The 26,503-nt window shown below is 36.9% G+C and overlaps 1 protein-coding gene across 3 annotated transcripts in view; it reads left to right on the top strand.

The window, feature by feature from the left end:
- ARB2A (ARB2 cotranscriptional regulator A) overlaps positions 1-26,503 on the top strand; it is a 418,857-nt gene that overhangs the window by 258,777 nt on the left and 133,577 nt on the right. For 2 of the 3 annotated variants that reach the window (XM_068535638.1, XM_068535637.1), the window contains 2 exons: positions 11,949-12,065; positions 19,446-19,530. In XM_068535638.1, coding sequence (XP_068391739.1) covers positions 11,949-12,065; positions 19,446-19,530 — 202 coding nt within the window. Of the gene's footprint in view, positions 1-11,948; positions 12,066-14,715; positions 15,004-19,445; positions 19,531-26,503 lie in introns of those variants that run through there. The other variant, XM_068535639.1, reaches the window with a different exon arrangement.

Below are 26,503 nucleotides of genomic sequence, written 5' to 3'. Positions count from 1 at the left end.
TTTTCTGAATTGTTTTGGGTTTGTTTTTGTAGGTCCTTTTCTTCTCTTGTGTTTCCCACTTGGAGAAGTTCCTTTAGCATTTGTTGTAAATGCTAAAGCTGGTTTGGTGGTGCTGAATTCTCTTAGCTTTTGCTTGTCTGTAAAGCTCTTGATTTCTCTGTCGAATCTGAATGAGATCCGTGCTGGGTAGAGTAATCTTGGTTGTAGGTTCTTCCCTTTCATCATTTTAAATATATCGTGCCATTGCCTTCTGACTTGCAGAGTTTCTGCTGAGAAATCAGCTGTTAACCTTATGGGAGTCCCCTTGTGTGTTATTTGTCATTTTTACCTTGTTGCTTTTAATAATTTCTCTTTGCCTTTAATTTTTGTCAATTTGATTACTATGTGTCTTGGCATGTTTCTCCTTGGGTTTATCCTGCCTGGGACTCTCTGTGCTTCCTGGACTTGGGTGACTATTTCCTTTCCCATGTTAGGGAAGTTTTTGACTCTAATCTCTTCAAATATTTTCTCGGATCCTTTCTCTCTCTCTTCTCCTTTTGGGACCCCTGTAATGCGACTGTTGGTACATTTAATGTTGTCCCAGAGGTCTCTTAGGCTGTCTTCATTTCTCTTCATTCTTTTTTCTTTATTCTGTTCCACGGCAGTGAATTCCACCATTCTGTTTTCCAGGTCACTTATCCATTCTTCTGCCTCAGTTATTCTGCTATTGATTCCTTCTAGTGTATTTTTCATTTCAGTTATTGTATTGTTCATCTCTGTTTGTTCTTTAATTCTTCTAGGTGTTTGTTCTTTAATTCTTCTAGGTCTTTGTTAAACATTTCTTGCATCTTCTCGATCTTCGCCTACATTCTTTTTCCGAGGTCCTGGATCATCTTCACTATCATTATTCTGAATTCTTTTTCTGGAACATTGCCTAGCTCCACTTCATTTAATTGTTTTTCTGGGGTTTTATCTTGTTCCTTCATCTGGTACATAGTCCTCTGCCTTTTCATTTTGTCTGTCTTTCTGTGAATGTAGTTTTCGTTCCGCATGCTGCAGGATTGTAGTTCTTCTTGCTTCTACTGTCTTGTAGCCTGAAGTCAAAGCTGATTTCTCAAAGCCTGTGCTTTCCTACGGAATCAATCTTGTTGTCTCGTAGTTCAGAAACCCATGCAGTGGCCAGAGCGGTGGGGACTGCTGATGTGTCCATGGCGGCCGGGCTGAGGCTCCGTCTTCAGGAGGGAACTGCTGGGTGGGCACAGAGGGCACCTGCACCTTCAGACGTGAGCTTGGGTGGAGTAGCAGGAGGTTTGGGAGCTGGAGCAATCCATTCACCCTGAAATTCCTCCTTGGTCACAGCCTTTCCAGCAGTGGCCTGCTCGTTCTTTTCTGCCTCTTCAGCATCTCAGCGGAATGTCTAATAACCCACAGTTGATTAACACATTCTCTTTTAAAAACATTTTGGTGATCTTACTTTACTATGTCAATGGGTCAATGCCTATACTGGAATCTAAAAATAAGACCCCCCCCCCAACATATGCAAATAAGACCAGTGCCACACCATTTCTACATAAACCTGAGACTACGTTTGAAGAAATATGATCAAATGAAGATTAACCTGTATTTCTAGAGGCAAAAACTCAGAAATGTCTGAGGGCATAGTGTAAGTAAGATCTGGAAAAGAATCAAAATCACAAATGTCTTTAGTCCCAAAATTTATATAACTCATTACTTATTTTCCTTTTATTATAGGAAATAAAGGCTGAGATCTGAAAAGCTAACATAGCTACTTTTATGGTGAAATCTTTCTGTCCATGCTCACCTTGCCTTTTTCCCTCCCAATACTACCAGGTGTGTGTTTATCATAGCAGACATTAAGTCGTGATGATTGCATTCTTTATTTGAAGTTTCGAGTTACTTTGTAACTCCATTCAGGTTTGAAATCACAAGTATACGTTGCTTTATCTGACATAAACATTTCATTTGAAATTCAGAAAATCAAATTATTCCCCAGTAGATTTATAGGATAACTTTTGAAATTTGTGATTTTGATTTCTCTATGCTTTTCAATGGTCAATGCTTCTGTGTCTTTTAATTTTGTGTTTTTCCCTTTTTAATCTTTAGTTAGGGCATAATGCAAAATTTGATGAGGTAGATAATACAACATCAGATTGTGAGACCTAAAATCTAAGATAAATTTGCTTGATCTCATAGATATCAGTTAAATCATAATGTAAGCCCGAGTACACAAATACGACAATAGAGTGCTAGGCATATTGGAAGGATAATTTAGATTTGAATGGACAAGGCTAATGCTTAATTTTAATTCTGGCCTGTGGTGGCCATTGTGACATACTGCCTAGTAGCTCCTTAAATAAAGGAGTTGTTGCCCCAAGTCCTGGGAGTGCTTTCAGCAGACAGCCTTCAGCTGTCAGCCCCTTGAGGGATTTCCTTGGCTGCTGTGGGGATCCAAATTCAAAGACAGAACAGTGTGGAGATTAAGGGCTGAGCCATCTGGGCCCAACTTGGGATGACTCTGAAGGGTCATTCTAGGTCCAGAGCTCCCCTGGGGTTACGCAGGGTTGTCTGGGACCTGCATCTTACGTTGACTTCTCTGCCCATTCTTGCTTTGTTCCCCTCCCTTCCTCAGATATTGATCCTAAGGGCACTCCTTTGTAACATCCTGCATGCTAAATTCCATCTCAGAGTCTGTTCCCTGGGGAACCCAACCTATGGTCTATTTCTAAATATGCCAAACCAGACGTTGCTGTAACTTCCTAACCATCACTTTCCCTGATCTATTCCATTTTGTAAATAGTGCCTCCATTCATTCCACAAATAATTTTTGAGCACCTACTATGTGCCAGTCACTGTGTAGGGAAAGAGATGTGGTGTTGGCCCAGCAAATATGATCCTTCCCTCTGGGAGCCTACATTTCAGTGGGGAAGAAAGATAGTGAACAAATCATTACCAGTATAATAAGTATTTCAGCTGGAAAAATGTAGGGTATTATATACAGATAGCCATGGTATAAAGACACGGGATTTGGAATTAATAGGTTTAGCTGAGCCACATACTAAGTGTGTGAATATGGGCAAGTCACTTTCTCTAAATAAGCATCACTTTCCTCATCTATAAAACAGGTCCATAATACCTCAGCTACCAATCTATTTTAAAAGAAATTACTCTATCTAAAGAGATAATCTATATATAAATACTCAGAATATTAATGGTCTCTACAGAATTTATCTGAACCTGGCTTCCTTCCTGAGTTGTGAGTTCTTCCCAAAGGTCAAAAATCAACCTAATGGTAATAATGTATTACCTAGAACAGTTGATAAATTAGAATATCGCTACCCCTGTTTATGCCAGGTAACAGAGTATGCAGCCTTTAAAATATATTGAAAACAATACCGATAATTGGAACCTGAATTTTTTATAAAAATATTGTTAAATTTGTAGAATAACTTTGAAAACTTTAATGACATTTCAAATGCACCAACATCTATGTGGAAATTCAATGTAGAGGTTTTTTCCCCAGGTTTAGTGAGGTATAATTGACAATTAAATTTTGTGTATATTTAAGGTGTACAACCTGATGACCCTAGTATCTGTATACATTGTGAAATATTCAACCACAGCCAAGCCAATCAACATATCCATCACCTCACACCTAAGGTAAAGGCTTTTAAGAGAAATTTGTTAAATAACATGATCTCCTGCACTCAGTTATCTACTATGTATCTTTGTGGCAGGAAATTGTATCCCTTTATCTTTCTTTTTCCCAGACCTAAAGAAAATGCTATGCTTTCAAACTTCAGTATATTAACATTCTCCCAGCTGAATGTGTAGGCCTGCCCCTGCCGAACCTATATATATACCAAAGTATTTATAGTATATACCAATTACTAAAGGCTCATAAGTGATTTTTAAACTTAGTATTGTGAACATGCTTTCTACCTATTTGCATCAGAAACACTTCTTGGTATGTAGTACATTTATAAAGTTTTAAAAAGTTTTCTCATTTTTCCATTCAAGACCATGTATTGTCATCATTTAAACATCTCCTTTGCTAAGCCTGCCTTAGTGTTTTGGACTGGCAGTGTTTTTAGTCCTTACTTATACTTTTATGATATATCCACTTCATATATATTCATTGTAATTTTCAGATCTGTGTTTTATAATATCTTGCCAACTTTGGTCAGTCTTCTAACATTACATAATAAAACATTTTTATCAAATAAGTCACCTTGATAAAGCCTTACACTGGCTTTTTAATCTGTGACCTCTTTTATTTCTTTTTTCTTACAATTAACTTGCTATTTTCTTGATTAGTAAAGTAAGTTTCTCATACTGTGGCTTTTTTTTCTCACATCATGTGTTTTTGTAAGGCACTGGTCTTCTTTCCCAGCTCCTAGATTGTCAGTCACTTAATATTTGTTTTGTTTTGTTTTGTTTTGTTTTTTTCTTTTTCTTTTCAACCTACCTTCCACATGCTTTTTTGTTGTTGAAGGAGTCTGCACGTGGCAGCATGGTCTAGGCAGGAAAGGAAAAGGAAGTTATTACTGCTCTCTTCTGGCCGCCTGCAATAATAAATCATAACTTGCCATTCCCTAACTGGTGGCTGGAGACTTATCTTCATAAATTCATGTGACCCAAGAAGTTTCAGTTTACATACCCTATTCCCTTGGGGTTCTTGCCTGTAGAGAGCCTTTTCCTTCCTGAAATTAGACAAAGGTTGTAAGAATTGAAGCTAGGGCTTCAAAGCACAGGAAAAGAGAATGTTGTCTTATCCTGTTGTTACAGTGGAGCTCCAGCTGGCCATGTTTACCTACCCAGGGTGTGAGGCTGCATGTCCGTCTGTGAGGGGCTGCACAGCGCTGAGGCTTGCCCTTAAGTTTGGAACTTAGGAACTTTGGGAAATATTTCTTGTATGTTTTCCTACATGGTTACTTTTTTAGTGACAACTCTCTAGGTTTAGGTATATCCTTAAATTGCTAAGCATTGAGCGCAAAGATTTACTCATTTGCTGGAGTGACATTTAACTTCTGTATTATACATTCAGTGACCATATAATTTACTATCCAAACCAAAACACTTTTAACTGTGAAAGGGGACATTATTAATAATTATACCAGGTCAACAGGCATAAACCAGGACTGTCCTGGACTATCTGGAATGTGTGGTTATCCTATTTATACCTAATTATTTCCTTTGAAAACATTTAAGCAAGCCCAAATCACTTTACATAATAGAGAAAGTTGGCGTGGAGGTGGGTGTAGTAACTGTATGACACTTCTTAACTGCTACCCTATCAGCACAAATGTTGATGTCACTGAAGAATACATGGATAACCATATCTAAAAGGAAGGATACATTTTAGAAATTAAAAACGAATGTCAAGGTAATAGTAATAGTAGCTGACAGTATTGATTGCTTACGTGCCTTATCTTACTTATCCTTCAGCCACCCTATGAAGTGACTCCCACTTTTGTTATTCTTATAATTAGTTTTGATTAATAATAAATTTATTATTCCCATTTTTGTATTCTTATAATGATTAACCAAAAATAAAAATGTAAGGACATCTTATTCCAAAGCCTATGTGTGTTTTAACTACAACACTATACTGCCTTCCTCTGGACATACTTCATATCTCTGTGATTACCTTTTTAAAAATATAGTCAGCTACACTCCCTTTTATGCAAAAAACAGTGGTAAAGAGACTCTCTCTCTGCCAGCTTGGCACTGCTGAGCCATGGCTCCGTGTTTTGTAGCCGGCCCAGTAATTCTGAAAGGGTTCACTGGTGCCCAGAAAGTGAGGTTGCCACAGTATGGCTTCAACAGTTGTTTTAATTTTCAAGTGCATGGTGCTATTACTGGTCTAGTATTCTGATTACAGGATTTTAAACAGACGCAATAATCAGCTCTTTCTACTCCTCAGCCAGGTGAATTTAGAATTATTGAACCACATACTCTAAGGAAAAAGCAGCCCTTCATAAATTTTTTTCCTTTATGGATCTATGACCCTTTAAAAAATAATATTGTCATTAAATGCATTCTAAATTAAGCTTCTGTTACCTTCTACATTGAGAAAGGAGAATGCACTAGTTTACACATCAGGAGTAGTTTGCATTGTGTGTTTTTGTGGGATCCTCTACTATAATTGTGTACCGTGTGTCAGGTCCTCTGCAAGTTGCTTTATGTTTAGTTCATGTCATCTCACAATAACTCTATGACTTAGTTTATTATCCCCCTTTTACATGTGATGAAATAGAGACGCTGAAAAAGTTGAAATAATTCACTCAAGGTGTTACTACCAGAAGTGGCAGAGCAGGGATTTGAACCCAGGGAATCTGACTCCAAGGTCCTTGAATCTAACCACCGCGCTCCTTATGAAGACTGCTTACTGGAAAGCTTCTACTTTTGAAGGAGGAAAAAAAAAAAAAAAGTGAATGCAGATGAGAAGTGTGAACTATAACATGTGAGAGCTGAGTGTCATACTCACTCTGAGTATGAATTTCATACTCAGAGTATGAGTATGAAATTGTCTGAATTTCCTGCTGGGCAGTTTAGTCTTCATATTTCATCTACCACAGTGTGTGCGTATTTCATTATAATCACTAGAGGTGCTTCAAGTGCCTTGGGTGGCAGAACCAAAGTTTTAATGTTGCAGCAAAGATATTTGTTCTGTGGGTAGTATGCTATTGGGATCGACTTGTACAAAAGAATCTTCAGGAAGACGTTAACAGAAAAGACTCTACCAAACCCACTGTCAGCTGATTAGTCATCTTGGCCCAGGGCACATTTTTAACCCAGTAGGCCTGATAGCACAGAGGACAGTGCACCACTCGCTGGCGGACATACAGGGAGAAATGATGTAAAATGATGGGAGAGGCTTGTGGTAAAATACCAGAGTTTGTCGAACCACATAAAGACTTCACTCAAGTAGAAGCACTGAGTGTAATTATAATCTGCATAACGAAAATGCGAAAAGGTATCAGCTTTTCATACTTTCCAAACTTTGGAACAACTTAATCTGAAATCTTAACTTGAGAAGCTCTAGAGGGAGCTAATCTATTTATATACATGCGTATTTTTTTAAAGACATCTCAAATCTCAACCGTGCTATTAACCAGACTGAGGATTCATTCATGCTCATACAGTAGTAATGATCTTCAAATTTATAAACGTACAGTAGTGTCAGATCTTAATCTGAAGGAAACATGGGTTATTTGATTTTCTTTGAGAATATTCTTTCCTGTGCAAGTGATTCACATGCTGTAACCCTCACAGTACATATGTGTAACACATGTCAGAATTTAAAAAGAAAGTAATGGCTTTTGCTGATGAAAGACTTTTAAAATATTTCCCTCAAAAACATGTTTAAAATATATATGCAAATATAAATATGGGTCTACATGCACATATATACATCCCTACCCCTAAGCCACACTGGCTCTTTCGGGAGGTCCCCTCGGACTTTAAAATATAAGACATATTTATTCTGAGTGCCATGGCTGCTGGGTCACAAATATGGGAAAGTAAAATTATCTGTTTCTTCTTTTAGGTTAGGGTGAAGACAACCCAGTTCAGGGTTCACTTCTTTTTCAGGTTGGGAGTATTGAATCTAGTATTAGGTTGGATTTATAATTTCCAAAATCCAAGGCCCTGGAGTAGAGACATGAAACTACCCCCACAGATTTCATGGTAGAGCATCCCTATAACATCAACATTTCCCTGCCTTCAAAAGCTTATCTTCTAAGCTAAGACAAATGGACAGCAACTTTTTCATTTGATTTAGTGGAAGTAAAAGAGTCTTTATGTTTTCCTTTGCTAAAAGTAGCTCACGGTAGAGTTCTAGAAGAAATGAAACCCACAGAAAAGTTAAGCAGTTTGTAGGTACAAAAAGGGAATTAAGGAACTTTTAGGGTGACATGAAGTATTTGAATTGGGCCAGGTACTTATGAAGATAGTAAGCAGGTACATCATTTGAGGGCACTGGAGAAAGCATGGTGAGGTAGGTTAGGTGGACAGAAAAGGCCTACCTGATTTCTGGGGAGAGATGGTAGCAGCCCTGTAGAAGGACCATATCCATGGAGGGGAGAAAAGGTAGCTGCCACTGACTCTGGCTCTTCCGCCCTTCTGGTCCTCTGGTCTCCATCTTGCCAAATACTCTTACACTCAGATAAGCTGTCTTATCTTGTTATAGTTACTTAATGTTTAAAATCTTACTCTTACTCTGGAAGAAAAAAAATAATAGGTATTTTTTTTCTCTCAATTTCAACCCCATCAAAAATTTTAATAATAAGATGAGCCTGCATACAGATGGTATATGTTTTTACTGTTCAAAGTACTTGATATTTAATTTTGTCAGACTGGGAGCATGCAGTACAATGAAGGAAAGAGCAGATTAATTGTGTATAAGCTAAGGTGAAAAGACATTATAACAAAAATGGAATAGGTGAACAGAATTAGGAAGGGGAAACAAAAATATCAGGTGACAGCATCAAATATTTGTATTCTCAAATCATCAATATGATTTATAGAAATATTTAATTTTCCCTGTTATCCTATACATCATTTATTGTAGAACTGTAGTAATAATTTTTAATGCTGTTGATAGTGTGATTTTGCTCATGGCTGATTTCTCTTAGCATGATTTTCAGAATTTCAGCATTCTTTACTGATTTGGATTTGGATTTTTTTTTAACCATTCTTTTAAATGTCCAAGTCAATGAAATATTGTATATATAAAAACAGAATTAATCAAATGAGTTTATTTATATAAGAGTGTGATAGTATATTACTGAGAAATAGACCCCATGTGATACAAATGAAAGAACACAAGACATAAAGTCATGGTCAAGTCAGAGCTGTGTCACTTTACATGGCCACAGATATAGAGTCATATCTGTGTGGCCTTTAACCAGTTTCCCAGCTTCAGTTTCCTCCTCTGAAATGGGGGAAATGATACAAGTTTTATATACAGTTCAATATTATTTCAGAGTGAAGTGAGATTGACTATGTATTCATTTTGAAATGTATGAAGTGCTGCTCAGATAGAAACAAATATTATACACACAAAGAGAAACAAACAATATTTTAATTATAATTTTACCATACATTAATTAAGCCATGAAACTTTAGGACGTTGATGTCTGGGTTATCAAAATTTTTTTTTCACTTTTATTCAACTCAATACCATACTGCCATACTGAAGACATTATAACAGAAAAATAATGCCATCTTTCTTTTTTGAAAGATTGGTATTGAGATCACAAGCTCTTACCATTTTTAGAAATTAAGATCCCTCTAAGAATCTAATGAAAGCTAAGCATCCTCTCCCAGAAAAATATTCATATCACATACAGACAGAATTTTGCAAAAATTTCAAAGGTGTTCATATCCATGGATCCTAATAAAAACCACATCTCCACCTTAGATTGACGTATAGTAGGACTTCGGTCATATGGCTTCTTTCCTTTCAGATTTCTGGGTTTTCCAGACTATCACGGTCTTCTACTGTGGACTTTTAAAGAAGTTGTTTTCCTGCCCAGCTGTGCCTCCACCCATTCCTTGCTTTAACTGTGTTCCGTCTAAGGTCTGTCTCTTAAACAGTCTTGATTCCTGTGTTCAGTCTACCCCCCACTGCCATTCTGCAGCATTTTTCGTCAGTGCTCATTCCCAGTGGAAGCAGTAAGGGAGAGAATGGGAGCTAGGAACCACACCAACAAATGCAAGAAGCAGAGGCTTTGGACGGAAATGGCAGTTGCAAGAAGTTCCAGTACTACTAGTTGCAGCAAGGCCAAACAGAGGAAAACAGTCTGAAAAACTAAAATGTTAAGATTTTCACCAATTTAAAATTCTACTAATCCTAAACAGTCAAATATTTGAAATTTTTTGTTACTGGGTTCATTTGTAAACAGCTCTTGATTGAGATCCTCTGGAATTTGACCATTCCCCTCCTCTAGTAATATAATATGAAAGTGCTTTTTAAACTGTAAAGAACTGTAGCAATGTAAGGGAGTGTCATGCTGGATTATTAATGTGGTTTGATGTGATGTGAAGAAAAGTTACAGATCTTCACCATCCATTGTGTGAAATGTCAGCCAGATGAACAAACAGACCAAAGTTTTTTTGCTCTGGTAATCAGTCTATCAACTGTATATTTTTCCAGGTTTGTAGAATTTTAATCCCCAGATTTTCTACTTTTGCACTAAATCCTCAGCCTTTTCAACTCTTAATTTTATATCATTTCACAAATGGTCCTCAATATCTAGTGCCTTCAGACACTACCACCTTAAATTTAAGTCAGCATGTGTCAACAACAACCAAAACAAAATTCAGCACAAATATTTTTAAATGCAGACATATTCTTAGACTACCAGAAGAGTGTGGTGTTCTTATTTAGTAACTTCAACAACAGTCTTTCTAGATCTCTAAGTGTTCCTGTTTAGAAAATGAGAATAAGGACATATAAGTTCTTCATGAGCCAGGTGGATTCACTGTTGTGGAATTTGGGGGTCTATTATCCAGTGTCAGTTTAAATTTCTATATTCTAATGCCATTGTAATCCAATAAGAATCTATTTTTAAAATAAAATCAAGAAGCAGGTAGTAAACTGCTTAATAATGAATGTGAAGTATCGAATTAGAGTATTATTTTATGCTTTTAAAAATATTATTGGTACTGCCAGGTGAATTTTTGCAGTAATATTATGATGTTCATAACCAACATTGATTTTAAGATTTGCACATTACAGAAGCAGAAACCACAAGGCACAAAGATTTAGGGTGCAGGAATGCTGCGGAGGCAGCATTAACAGTGAATTAGATTCCCATTAGGTACTGTCTAGTGAAAGGGGATGTGCATATGCAGGGTTTAAAGAAATTTAGGAGAGAGACATTTTTAGTTCAGAATGCCAACAGGCATCATTTGGTATTAGAAGTGTGGCTTGCATTGTTTTCTGTGTGAGCTTTCATCACCATTTAGAATTCTCCCTTTTTTTAATGCAGTAATGTATTTTTGATAGACAATAAATTAATAGTAAATGATAGAGAAATTGCTCTTTTTTAGAGGGAGAAAAGACATTTGATGCAAAGAAAGAGTGAAGGCATGGCTATAAAATTCAAGGCTACTAGATACTGTATTGTGACTAATTTTTTTATTAAGCTTTCTTATATTTGTTGTGTCAAATCAGTTACTAGTGTTAGTAGAGTTAGAATGTTTATGATTCTTGTAATCTAGAACTATTATTTCTCAGTTTCTTTATTTTGCAGACCACTGATGAATTCTTCTGTTTCTTCAAGCCAAGTGGCTCTTTTTTAAGTTTTAGAACGATTTAATTTTATAGAAATAACATTCTATAGAAAGAAGTTAAAATGTAATCATTTTTCAGCATAAAAGAAAGCAAAATGACATTGATAATCTTTGAAGAGAAAGATCTTTGTGGTCATTTAAAACACCAAGGAATTACAAGGCCATGGTGAAGAGCAGGCTAGTTAAATTGGAAAAGTCAAAGATATCTTTCTTTACTGACGTGCCATCTACTAAAAATTAGCAGAAGTTAGTCCTAAGTAGCTAACAGTGAACCCCTGGTACAACTCCCTGAAGCACTGAAATAGGACGTGGTGGAAGAAACTTATAAAAGAAGCCCTCAGGGATTCCCCGTTTTTTCCCCTGTGATGCCTTTAATCCTTGAATTGTCAAACCACGTGGAAAATAATAGAGCTGCGTAGTTCTAAGACTTAAGGGGTATTGTCTTTCGAAAAGAAAATATTAGGTCTTTTCACACCTCTGGGCAAGAATAAGGCATGTGTTCAGTGTAGAAAAGAGTAAATTTGAACAAGAGATGCATATTGCTTTTTCATTTTTAATGTAATATTACTGTTATCTATGACTAAGCAGATTGCACCCAGTAGGAAAAAAAATTGTGGCCAATATTTTATTTTCCTTTTTAAAAACAGATGATTCAACGAGAAGCAGATGTGAAAAGTAAGGTGACTGCTGTGGCGTTGACAGACTCTGTTCACAATGTATGGCATCAAGAAGCTGGCAAAACGATTCGAGAATGGATGAGAGAGGTGAGATGATTTTTTTCAGTGCTGAGATGAATGAGTGCGAGCCTTTATATCTTGAGCAGCCCCACTAACTTATATCACCTCCCACCGCCAAACTCCCTTTCTGGAGGCAGAAAGAGGGAATAGAGAAAACTAGACATGGTTGAAATAATAATAGGAAACCCTTCTGAAAAAAGACTACTTTTTTGAAAGCCCTCCTCCCCTTTTTCTTTTTCTTTTTTCTTTTCTTGGCTTTCTATAGAATATCCCCTTTTTCTTTTTCTTTCTTTTTTTTTTTTTCCTTTGGCTTTCTATAGAATATATGTATGCATACAGTATATAGTAGGAACTTTGGCTGAATAAGGTCATGATCTGTTAGGAGGTTATTATTCCCTGATTTTTAATTTTGGTATTTAGCATTGGTACTGCTTAATTACAAGAAACAAGCCCAATATACACTGTCTCATTCTTTTCTTCAGAAGTGGTCAATATGTGCCCCTCTTAAATGGATGGCTCACTGCTGCCAGTAGGGGGAGAAGAAGTGAAAAGCTGAAATAGTGTTTTGCAGACCCTTGAGCTAGGAGAAACCCAGGGGCTGGTCGTGGTCCAGCCTCGGGCTAAGAAAGCTTTTTCACACTTCCTAAGGGCTTGTGAACCTGAGAACTTACAAGGACTCATTGAACAAGCTCCCATTTTTCAAAAAACTTTCAGCTCATTATTTCCTTGATTCCTATTACAGATATATAGCTGAAATTTCTTTTTTATTTGTATTTATCTTCCTGATATTATAAGCAATTGACATTAACCACGCCACGCTTTAGCAATTGTTTAATCAAATCAGTACTTATATTTATATATATGAATGAGCTGGTTGACCTTCCTGATTTTCTTCCAGTTTTTTTTTTTTTTTAATAGAATACCCGGGTATTTATTCAGCTGACCTCTCACCATAGGTACAGTAACTTCTGCCAGTACTCATGGTGCACCATAAGGACCAGAGAGCTAATGTTTGAAAAGAGTTCTGAATAAACAGAAGGACTAGGCTATATAATCCCATAGTGTTATCGTATCACCAATCTGTTTTCACTGTTGTTATTCTCCATTAGAAAAAGTATTTTCATCATGCAGAAGTCCAAAATATTTTTACTCCACTCCTCATAATAAACATATAAAGGTGGGGTTTTTAAAATCTATTCTAACACCCACGTGTTTTCTGACCACATTGCTTTTCTCCTTTCTCCTTTCACAATTTAGCTACATCCTTAATTTTCATTTCCAAGGACCTAAATTCTTCCAAGAGAAATTTTGTGTATTTTATGACTATACTTTCTTATGCAGTTTATCAGTCCAAATGGATACATCAACAGCTCCCAGTATTATATAACTAGTAAGGTTTATAAATGATCTGTTGGTACCTTTTTCCCCCACACACAGCCAATATAGAATTTAGGGCTTATCCCAAACAAGAAGCATCCCTGTTTATCATTTTTTTTCATTGCGAGTTCTTCATGTCTCATTCCAGGTGACAAATATAACAGAATTTATTTAGATTTACTTTTTAAGTATTTCTAAGACTGGATTAGGCATCCCCTAAAAATCAGCATATATTAATCCGTGCATTTTTCCATCTGACTGAAGTAGGCAGTAATTGAACTTATCTTAATTTAGTCAAAGCTGTCAATAATCTTTTTGCAGACATAACTTTTATAAGATTTTTGAAAATTCTATAAAATTTGATAAATGACCTAGTTCTTTCAATTCCCTCGATTATGCCTTAGGCATAAAGAAGTGTGAAGAGTTTTGTGTTATGACGTACCAAAATTCAAACCCCAGGTCAATCACTTACCTAGCTGTGTAGTCCTGGGCAAGTTTTTTAATATCTTTGAGATTCAATTTTCTCATCTATAAAATATAATACCTATCTTGTAAACATGGTTGGGAAAAAATACATGTAAGGAAACAGCACAGTTGTTGGCACTTTAAAGAAGTTCAGTAAAGCACAGCTATTATTACTGTTACCTTTTCACCCCCAAATAATATAAGATAGATGAACACTGTTCTTTTGTTTCATGAATGATTTGCGTATTCAAAATATCTTACAAAAGAGAAGTAATTCAGAACAAGGAGTTAGGAGAACTGAGTACTGATAATGATTCTGGCTTAGTCACTCACTAGGTAAAACAGTAGTTAAGGAGCTAGCATGAACTACCTGGGTCTACCAGGTACTCTGCCAAGGCTTACTGTCTTGAGAAAGCCACTCTGCCTTTCTGGGCCTGTTTCATAATTGTGAACCAGACATAATAATTCCGATCTCATCTATTTCATGAATTATTGTGAGAATCAAAGGTGATAACCAAGAGGAAAACCCCTTGAAAACCAAATGGTACTACATAAAGAAATCAAGTGTATTATTGTAGAAAACACTATAAGATCCCAGAGATAAAAATGATTAGATCATTGTTGATGGGGCTTTGAAATCATCCCTGCTCAGAGCTCTCTGCTGAAACAAGAGCAAAAAGAGGGACTATAGAAGTCTCTTTCAGATATCCTTACAGGAACTCACCTAAATGTGTGATCCCCTAGTGGAGAATTCAGTGTGGTTTAGCAAGGTTGGAGTCCAGGATTTCCCAGCACTCAGGATGAAACTCCGTCCCCTCTTCTTTCTCCTTTTCAGTCCCTGTGCACTCTGCAAGACTCCGTGAAATACTGAAGAGCAAGCAAGCCTGGATTCAGCGATTAGAAAGGGCAGTTGTCTCGAGCACAGGTGTTGGGAGAAGCTGTGGCAGGGCAACCTTTGTGCCCTCCGCCGCCCACTGCCCTACCACCTCTGACTCCAGCTCCATTTAAAGTCAGCTCAAAAACTGAGAGAGTTTGCAGATATCCCCGCCAAGAAAAACACCTCAGCTGAACCGGAACGTTATCCATAAAAACACCAGTCTGGTTGTAGATGAAGCCTCAGTGCTTTTGGCCTCTTGATGATTGGCTCCATTATTTCACCAAACACTGCTTTAAAATGTGGAAGTAAGATAATGGTACAAATTGCCTAGTCATTCCTGTTGCACTACAAATTAGTAAAGCTGTTTGTTGTTTTACAAACATGTTTACATTAATATGGTAAAGTTGCTGATGTTAAGTATTCATTTACTATAGAAAGCTGATTTTTTTAAATTCTTCTAATTAGCACAGTGAAAGAAGGTTAGGTACTGTATTCTTGTATTAATTGTATAACTTTAAAATAACAATTTCTTTTAAAGAAAGAAGGTCAAAGAGGGCTACTTATGGCAATGATTCCAAGCGAAATCTCCTCCCAACCAAAAAACCAAGCATACCTACTAGGCCAGCCTTGTGAGAAGAGGTAGAAAGTAACCAAAGGCAGCTCCTGAAAGGAACTTCTTACCTCAGGCTCCAGGCCTGTAAAGGCTGAGTGCACAAGGATGAACCCACTTAGCATAAGGAGGACATTATGCTAAGTGAAATAAGCTAGACACAGAAGGAAAAATACTACACGATCTCACTTATACGTGGAATCTTAGAAAGTCGAGTACACAGAAGCAGAGAGTAGGATTGTGGTTACCAGTGTCAGGAAGGTGGGGAAACAGGGAGATGTTGGTCAGAGATTGCAGTGGTATAGAATGCACAAGTCTAGAGACCTAATGTACAGCATGATGACTATATTTAATAATACTGTTTTGAATACTGGAAATTTGCTAAGAGAATGGATTTCAGGTTCTTTGACCACACACACTGAAGAATGCTAGCTATGTAAAGGAGAACATGTCAGTTGGCTTGACTGTAGTTATTTCACTATGTATATGTATATTAAATCATCATGCTGTACAACTTAAAGATATAGTTTTTATTAAAAAAAAAAAAAAAAAAAAGGCTGAGTGGGTGAATGTCATTTCCTGACGTACCCCTGGCCTCTGAAAGTCTCCAGCCAAGCCAGATGTCTAGTTCTACGTAATAGTCATGAACCCTTAACCATCACCATTCAGTTCTGAGTGTCACTCCTGGAAACACAACCTGATAAATAGTAGTTGTTCTTGTCTGAGGACACAATGTCTTCCATATTAAGCAGCAACCTCTAGACACTGATGATTTATAACTCATAAAAATGAATAAAAATCTACGCTCAACCAGGGCAACATGCATCTCCAAATACTTCCAAATATCTTGCACAGGAATACCTAGTACCTACTTTTCTCTTTAAACATAATATATTAAGTGTAAACTTTTTATAAAATTTTTTAATTCATTTCATATCTACACTGAAATATTGTCAACCTTGGTTTAAATAGTCACTCAGCACTCTTTTGGCCTATAGGCACTTCTAGTTTATACTAATAGCTCCCAAACTTTTGGATTTCACGAAAAAGGCAATTTACAACCAAAAAAACCTGTAAAGTCATAATTTCAGAGTAAAAGACCTTTAAGTTGAAAACACTTAACTTTAAGACACTCACTATATTGCCTTTTTTTCTCTTATTCCCTCAGACCCAGAGAAACTGTAGTTACAGGATCCATCCCAATCTGCTGGCTCTGGCCAGGGGCTTCTTTCTCTCTGCTTGTTGGTCGGGATGAGGCAGGGCTGCATCTGAGGCTCAAGCATGGCTCTGTTGGTACCTCTAGTGCAGCATGCCTTGTTGTCTGCTCAGGGCAACTGAGAGTAAGATCTCTGAGGCCTGGGAACACACTCCAGCATGATCTGGGTTTAGATAGGGCCTTCCTAGTGGGCTGCTTCTGTCGTCATCCAAGACACTTAGCTAGTGTTCATCTCAACTGAAGAACTGGGATAGGGTACAAATTGGGGCATTGAGAAGAGGGATAAAATAAGCATTAGAAAAACAGTGAAAAGAGATTTGGTTTCTAAACTATAAAAACACATCTCCGAATAGGGGGCTGCATTTGATAAGATGGAATTTCAGATAGATTGAATTCATATGTAATGGCTGTATGTCTTTCTCATATTTCCTTCTTTACATATATTTCCCAGTTTGTTTACATTATTTTGTTTCATTATACTCTATCATATGGCAAACATATTTTTAGCTTGTTTTGTCCTTCTCTCTATATTTTTCCCAGTAGGATAGAAATGTCACACAAACATGCACACACCACACATATATGTCAACTTATGGTATCAAACCTTTACAATTCTATACCAGTACTTTGTCACTGCAGAGAACTTTTGGACATATTTACTTTAATTATAGGATGTTTGTTTTCTATCCTATTTTTATGAGAGATCAAAGCCTAAACATGTGCCTAGATAAAAACTGAAATTTCAGGATCATAAAATGTAAACCTGTATTTTGTTTTAAATGTTTGAGTTAAAGGTGACCTGGATAAAATCCATTTTGTTCGGCTTTTAAAGTCAATGACGAGTTAGAAAATGACTAATCGCCTTAATACTATAATGTACCATCACTGTTACTAATACTGGAAATATCCTATAAGACATAGTTTTACACATGTGAAGTATAAGTGAACAGTATTAAGACTGACATATCACCTGGGTAATAGCCGACTTTCATCAGATTTGGAGGTACTACTAGGATGAATAATAATTAAAATATATACCTAATCTCTGCCTGTCTGTCGGTAGAGCTAATTGCTGTCATTGAAAAGACTAAATTGTTTAAGAAAAAGAGAGAGAAAGAGAAAGTCATTCTTCATTGAAGCTATCTCCCTGTATCATTGGAAGCCTATTTTTAGTACCTATAGAAGTCATGATTTTTGAATTTATTAGGGGTTGTGATGAATGATAAAACAAATCATCCATTTACATATCTTGACACTGCTTTGGAGAATACTCATTTCTTACAAGCAAGTGTCACACTGTATATAAAAGCTGGCTAATTGTGTGCTAATCTTCTGCATTATCTAGAACTCTCTGAGGTGGTATTCTATCAATAGTAATATTAATTTTATTTATTTCAAATGTACGAAATATCTTCCAAAACCCTATTTCTTTTATAATTTCTTCTCCCTTACATTGTATAATTTTACATTCAGCTGCTAATTAAGATTAGGAGTGAAAATTATAGAATACATATCCACTTTAAACCATCAAGCTTTTATAATACATGAAGATAGTAATATTTTATCCATTTTAAATGTAAAAAGAGAGAAAGCAGTTAAGAACATTACTAGATGTTGTGTTTGTTTTCATGTTTTTTTTTTCCACACAGTTCAATAGTTTCATTGATCTACTGTTTCTTACAAAAATCTGCCATGCTTTGTGAACTTCACTTTCTAATCTCATACAGCAACCCTTCCTTTATGTTATTCCTGCTCTCCCTGGTCCCAGAACAGTAGGGTTGCCTTGACAAATCTATTCAAAAGCCATTCCTCGGCCTTTATTGGTGGGGACTGGGGCCTTTGAAATTCTCTCCTCACTGCAACACAGCTGACATCTTCTTCCAGACAGAATGAATTAAGGAAATACAATAAGACACTTGATCTACCAGTCAAGGATCTTTCCACAGTGAGGACGGATTCCATGGTGCACAACCAGGACAGCAAGCATCTAAAAATACACAATACATGCTTGTTTACCAGAATAGCAATCAGCGATTTTTCCAACATGATTGATAGGATGATTTCTTTTAAAATAAAATCTGTCTGGAAATTCATTGTGTGTGTGTGTGTCTGCGTGTGTGTGTGTCTGCGTATGTTGGAAATTTTTTTAAAGCCATATGAGGTTAATCACATTTTTAAAGCCAGACTTCAAATACACACTTAAAATGTATGGAAGGAATATAGATTATTTTTATTTCATCTGTCTGAGTTGCAAATCATCATTATCTTAGAGGTTTATCCTTAATATTGAAGCATTTGTGTCCTCAGACACACAGCTACAATTCACCACGTTGTGTTTCTTTTGAACGGTTTGATACAGCCTCCATTGAACCAAGTTGAAGTAAAAATTAAAAGGTAGTATATTTATATGGGCCAGATTTTGAGGAGTAATTGCAGAATTTATTTCCTCTAGTATTACAAAGATAAAGACTATAGTTTTAAAATATCACTATTCCTTCACATGTTCAAATTAATATTTATTTCCATCTAAAAGTTAAAAATAGATACCCTTTTCAATTTCCTTTAATTAAAATCCTAGCCTTCTCTTATGCGTATATTGCATCATAGTTCACAGAAGGTTACATGTCTTCTTAATATCAGGACAGATAACTTGCTGAATTGTAGAAGATGAACTTTTTTCCACAGTCATATTGGTCATGAATAATTACTGACTGTTTACATAAGAGAATTTTTTACAGAGTATGGAAAATAGAGTATACTTATAGTGGTTGATTGTATAGGATAAATTAATCTCTACAGCCTAACAAGTTGGTCTTGCCTTAAATTATGTTTCAACAGAACATTGTCTCTATTACATTGCAGAACTGTTGTAATTGGGTCTCTAGCTCAGAACCATTAGACACATCAGTGGAGTCCATGCTGCCTGACTGTCCCCGAGTCTCAGCAGGTATGTGTTTGATGAGAGATGTATAGAATGCTTTTTATTAAGGTGAAAAAATATGCTAATGAAATGTGGAGTTCTATTTTGTGAATTAAGCGTGTTGTTCTGCCTTGAATCTTTGAATGAATTATTGGTAACATACAGCATGGGTCTGACCCACTACGAGAAATGCATTAAGTAGCTGAAGATGCTTACCATCAAACTCCGTAAAGATGAATAGGTGAAACAACGTGAGAGTAATATAGACAGTTGCTGTTGAAGCTTAGGGAGATTAGTTGTACATAAATTGAAAATTAGGACAAGGACTGGATTGCTGTACAGAATCTCAGAGTATTTGTCTCAGAGTATTTCTATCCTACTGGGAATTGGATTCAGTGATCCAATAGGCAGTCAAGACTGTGAGTTCAGAGAAGAGACATTGCTGTGGCCTAGAGTCTAGAGAAGTTTTTCATGTAAAAGATTTTGGCTGGACCTTGTGTGTTAGATTGGACTTGGATTATAGGAAGACATGCAGGGTGATATTCTAGGCAAAAGAAACAGAGCGGTGTAAGGAGTAAGGGCTGGAATGGATCAGAAGACATTCATAGGGGGCTAAGACAAGACTGGCCTGTCCACTGAAAGAAAAGAGGTAGCGGGGTGAGCGCCTGAGGAAGCAGGCGAGCTCCAGACAGTTTAAGAGTGGCATTGATTTCCATCCTAAAAGGTGTGTTACTTTAGTCTCTAATCTCTAGGTAAGAGGAAAGAGTGACATTTTTCATTACTTTCTGATTTTGGCTTTCACAATTTTGATGGGAAACACAAACTGAGCAGTGGTGTCTGGTTATGTTACAGAACAGAAATGGGTTTGCTTTGGTCATAGATGCCAGAGAATGAGTAGAAGTTTTGAACATGAACTACCTCATATAACAACCATAAGAGATAGCTAATCGCTAAGCAAAGTTGCATACATGTTTACATATTTGAAGGAAATAATTTGGAGAACAGTTCAACTACTAGGTAAAGAACTATTATTATAATTAAATTTCACCATCATTAATACCTAAACTTGAACTGAGCTTCACTATCATTATAACTAAACCTTTCAGGTCTGTCAATCAGGGTTCAGTCAGAGCAACAGACTACTAGGTGATATATGTGCTACAGTGTGTGTGTGTGTGTGTGTGTGGTGTACATTAATTACAATATATTGTCTTTATTATCAGTGATTATGTTCTATAAAGTCTCTGAGAACACTGAATTACTGAATACTGAATCATTACTCCTAGGGAAAATACAGGGTTAGGTTCCTGCAAGCTTCTGGTCACATTTTCATCGACCAATCAATATATAACTTTGTTTTATGAGTGTTTCAGTTTAAAGACGCCTTATTTAATATATATTGTTCATTCACTAACACTGAACTCACAGTCAACAGCACTGTAACTCATGCCCTAATGGGACTTATTTTCTCCATAAGACACATCACTGTCTTAACACTTCAGCACTATACTTGGACGCCATTTCAGAGAACAAAATCACCAGCAAAAGCACAAAAATGTGAAAAACATGGCACTAAATAGTCTGCAAAAAGGACACTTGTTTACAGTACAAGAACTGGAACAAGAAGGCAAAGCATGGCCTTGTTTCACCTTAGTTAGGAATGTGTGTGTTGAGCAACTCAAAGTTTTCACCATGCTGCACATGTGCATATCCACAAATGACCACAAAACACCATGAGTATTGATTTGGGGGTTTACAAATAAATTTTAATAAGTAGGTGAATTCAGAAATATGGAATTCACAAATAATGAGGATTGACTATATATAGTAAAGGGTTTATTACAGAGATTTGACCTGAGATTTGATCAGAGCTGGTTAAGCAGTCTCTATAAGAATGTCGACTTGGCAAGCGATGCTGGAGCTGAGTCTACAGAGCAGACAGTTGTTAAGGGAAGATGTTATGTAAAGGGGTGGAGGGCAAGAATGAGCTGGAACCCATAAGCATGAGCTGGAGCCCATGAAGATGGACTTAAACCCATGTCAGTTCTTGTGGCTTCTGTCCTTGATGGTGTGGGTGTCCTGTAGAAGCCAGTGCCCTTTGTCCTGGTAACCACTGCCTTGTGCCACCAAGTGAGCCAGCAGATAAACAACGTGTGTGAGCTTGAAATTGCTGTTGCTTCACTTTAACTCTCCAAATTTCCCTCAGAAGTCTCCCTTTTGTACCATTCTAACTAGAGACACACAGTTTGAAAAGGAATTCTGGGAAATGTAGTTCAACCTAGCCAAATTGCCACATTACAGATCCTCCACAGTTCACCCTTTGTCAACTTGGCACTCATATACATCTCCTTAAACCAGACAATCTCCGGCACTCATATACATCTCCTTAAACCAGACAATCTCCAAATAAAGCCATTAATGAAGTCTTGCTTCCATCTAACATGATACAACTATCCCGTGTACAATCAAAAACACATTAAAAAGGAGGATACAGAGCCCATTTTTTGTCCTTGGCTGATAGTTCATTCTTCTCATCTTTGGTATCCTATAATTTAAATACTGAGAGATAAAGCTAATTACTATTGACACATCTTACATGAGATGTTAAGGGAATAAGGGAGAAGAAAACAAAAATATTTAGTATATATATTCATATCAAAATGAGGAAATACTCATAACTATTACATTCCTCATTTTTGCAACTGGTCATGTAGCTGTAGCTGGTATGTATAACTACCTTCATTCCATATTCTCTTTGCTTTCAGCAAGCACCTGAACTGGTCATGGTATCTCGCCTGGTGGGATGACCTGTATCTTCATTCCTGAAGGGTCTGGGCTATTAGCAATCCTGCCTGACTTACATTATTGTAGTTTTCTATTGACACGAATCACAGAAAACATTAACAGATGACCTAGAGAATTTCCTGCGCTACAGACACTCCTATTTACCCCCATTGTGTAGTAGCAACTCAATTTTTCCTTAGTAATCAGGATCAATCACCCTAGCCAATATAGTAACACTCTCTGTTGCTTGTTAATCCAGTGGTATAAGGATTCCAAAGTGGCAAGATGGCAGTTTCAGCTTTCAGTTCAGTGGAATCGTTGTGACACCTCATGGAAGCATTCCTCCCTATGGAACCTTTAGACCAACAGAGCCTAAAGTAATGGGAATGGGAAGCAGTAGTTTTGCTAGTAGATCACTAAGGGTAATGAGAAAAGAAGCCAGCCCCATTTCTACTCCTCATTCCTAGATCTGGGAGAAACATCACAGTGTATTAAAGGCTGACTTAGAGCACATAACGCATCTGGGAGGACATTTTCTCAGCTCTACAAGGTGTTGTCACCTAACCAGGCACCGTAACTGAGTGTTCAAAAAGTCATGCCACCATTCTGTCAAGCCTACTGCTTAAGGATAATGGGGAACATGGCAATACCAGTGAAGGCTGGCAGATCTCAGGCTCTTTCTTGCCCTCTTGCTTGCTCCCTCTGATGGAAGCCAGCTGCCATGTTGTGAGCTGCTCATGCAGAGGCCTATGTGGCAAGGAATCGGTGTCTCTGGCTGAGAGCCAGTGAGGATCTGAAGCCTGCCAACAGCCACGAGAGTGACCTTGGAAAAGGATCCCCTCCCAGTTGAGCCATGAGATGACTGCAACCTCAGCCAACACCTTGACTGTGGCCTTGTGAGAGGCCCTGAGCCAGTCATCCAGCTAAGCCACACTCAGATCCAGGACCCTCAGATGCTGGGACTGATAAATGTGTTTTGTTTTAAGCTGTGAATTTTGGAGACGACTTGTTCCACAGCAGTAGATAATTAATACAACAGGCTTACTTCAACTCTGGTGGTCGCTCAAGCCTAAGCAGAAAGAAACCTTAACTTTTTTTGAGACTAAAGCTTTGTAAGGTTCATCTTTTCTCTGATACCTTAGGGTTTAAGAGCAACTCTTTCAAAAAAAAGGCACTAAAAAGCTCTTTGAAGACAATTTATTTCTACCCTTTCTCTTCCACTACCTCATTAGACTTTGTGGTACAGGTTACCAAAGATAAGATATTGTTTCTTCTTTATCACACTCATTTGATCTTATACTAAGTCGTCAGCTCTTCTCTGAGCTTATACTTAAGCTAATGCTATTCAGCTCTTCTCTGACCAAATTTTTCGTAGAACAGAACTTGCTACTTTCTGTAACCTTCTATTTCCTGTGGGTGTTTATTCCAACAAATTTGGCTTAAATCAGAAGATTTCATATATGCTCCACAGCATATACAGTTGTCCCCCACTTTATGAAAGCTTACTTTATGCCACTTCACTTTTATGAAAGACCTGCATTAGTACCTGTTTTCATTAACAGAAAGAAATCCAAAGAGGATTTTTGCTTTTAGGAAGAAAGGCGAAAGCAAAAATAGCATTCAGCGTTTGTTTTCTGGGAGCTGTCATAGAGGGAGCAAGTACCCTGAGCTGCAAGAGTGACACCACTAAGCTCCTTCTCTGGGAACTACACTCTGCATCTCAACATCAAGTTGCCATAGCTTAACTGTGCATGTCAGCATCTGTGCCTTATCTCGATTTATTTTGGGCATCCACTAGCAAGAGTGCCCTAAGGTAGTTGCTTCTTCACTTTACATCATTTTGGCTTACGAAAGGTTTCACAGGAGTTACTCTACTTTCAGATAGTAGGGGAAACCTGCATCCATTTATTCCTCAAATATTTATTGAGCAATTATTATGTTCCAGGTACTGTTCTGGAAGCTGGGGACATAGCAGTGAACAATAGCTTATAAAGACTTTTTTTCCCAAAAAAACCTCTTTCCTGGCCCTCTGCCAGTGGGTAGTTTGCTCCTTTTGAATCTGGCATCAACACTAGGTTGCATCAATTGAGAGAACAGTTAGGGCCAGTACCCCCAGCATTTTCCATACCTACTTATAAAAATTGAACAGGTTTTCAATCAAAATCAGCGATTTCCCTCAAAGAGTCCTAAAAAAATGTTGAACATTTTTTATGACATGATCAACATTATTATGACATGATAAAAATGGAATTTTAAAGAAGATTAATTTAGTAAATGAATAAAAAACAGGAGCAAGAAGCCGGAGGCAGTAGACTCAGCAGGATGTGACAATAAAGCCAGTATATGTGGTTGATGGTGTGAATTGGAGTGGTGGCAGTAGGAACAGAGAGGATAGGAGAGCTGTAACAAATATGGCTTGGGAAGAATCTACACTCCTTGATGATAAATAGATTGAATGTGGAAGCTAAGGGGAGGGAGAAGACAATGATAAGCTCCAATGAAAAGTAACTGGGATAATGAAAATGTCATTACCAGAAGTACAGGGGAGCTGGAGGGGGAAATCAATTATGGGCAAGAAATGATGAAATTGTTTTATGACCTACTTAATTGAGATAATGATAGTTGAGGTGATGGCAGGAAATTCAAGTAGAAATGGCAAATGTTGCTTAAGTACCTTTGAAAGACTTGAAATTCTCTGATTAATAATCCTGTTACTATAATTTAAACTGTTAAGATTATTTGAAGTTTTCGATGTGTACTGACCACAGGTTAGTAATGGATGTCCAGACTATCCGTTCAATTTAGTGAAGCCTTTTTTTTTTTCCAGATTTCTAAATTACGGAGTTTTTTTTCTTGTTATAATTTACTTTTTATCTTTTGACTAGACGTTTCATGGTCAAAGCACTGAGATTACCTGTAAAAATACATACTCATTTAATATTGTATTTTTTCCTTTATTACTAAATATATTTCCCTTTACCCCAAGAATAGATCTAATGCTCATAAAAGCTCTATTTTATGAATGTTGTTTACCTATTCATATATATTTTTAAAGCAGGTATAATAAAATTTTTAAATTGTACTTAAAATACACTGATAATTATTTTCAGTACAGTCACATTGTTTTTATTTTTCTTTTGAAAGCAAATGTAATACTTGACAACTCCACACTTAAGAACTGTCAGCATTGTACCTTATATTGTACTTAAAATGAAGTCTGACTTTTCAGTTATTATAACATATAGTGAATGGTGGATATTTGAGGGATCTTGAATACGTGCCAAGTGACTGGTTCCCCCACTTCTTTATTTTAATAGTATTTCATACTAGTGAAAATCAGCCCATTGAAAACATGTTATTCAGAGAAACATATAATAGGTTAATAGGATATATGTTTATTGTATAGCCCACATTTTGGTTGTTTATGTTTGTTATAAAATGGCAACAGCAAATATCTGCCTCACTTATCTTATAGAAATGTTATGAAATGTTACAAGGACAATTTTTTAGTATCTGGAGGGATATTTTAAGTTCATCAAGAGGAAGGCACTGTGTAAATGTAATGTGGCACTATATATTCTCATTAGTCATTTTAGAATTTAAAACTGTCATTTATTTAAAAACGATTATTGATTATTTTAATCCTGTAGAAATGGAAAAAGCATTTGCAGAAATATTTTCCCTTCCATTTTCTTGTCTCCAATTCTATTTTTAAACAACACATAACTTAGTTATTCATGTTTTCCTATGTCCTCTGTGACGTTGGTAAGGGTCACAAAACCATAATCACAGAAAGACAGAAAATATAATGGAGAAATCAAAAGGAAGACTAATAGTCAAAAGAAAAATGTTCAGTAGGACATAGAAATCAGGAGACAAAGCTGAAAGAAACTAGGGTAGCAGTAAAGATGAAATTAGAAATGATCTTATATGGTGTGTTGCTTCCCCAAAATAGCAAATATAATTTTTGACTGTGTATGAGCAGACATTCTTCTGGGTGAAAGGAAAGCAAAATATAAATGTTTGAAAGCAGACAAGGTTCTAGAGCACTGATTATCTTCTGACTTCTTACAAGTCTGGACACAGCTTGCTTCAGCCGGCCTATGAGTGACAGTCCACTCTTTGCCAGGGGGGTTCTAACTGGGCCTAGGTGTTGCTAAGTACTGCTGCTCAGGCCCACATACTTTCAGCCCCCTCCAAATGTGCTCCCTCCCTG

This window comes from Eschrichtius robustus, chromosome 2 (genome assembly GCF_028021215.1).
Source record: "Eschrichtius robustus isolate mEscRob2 chromosome 2, mEscRob2.pri, whole genome shotgun sequence".
Classification (NCBI taxonomy): domain Eukaryota; kingdom Metazoa; phylum Chordata; class Mammalia; order Artiodactyla; family Eschrichtiidae; genus Eschrichtius; species Eschrichtius robustus.
Note: the sequence above shows the minus strand (reverse complement) of the source record. Positions and strands in the feature narration are given on the sequence as shown.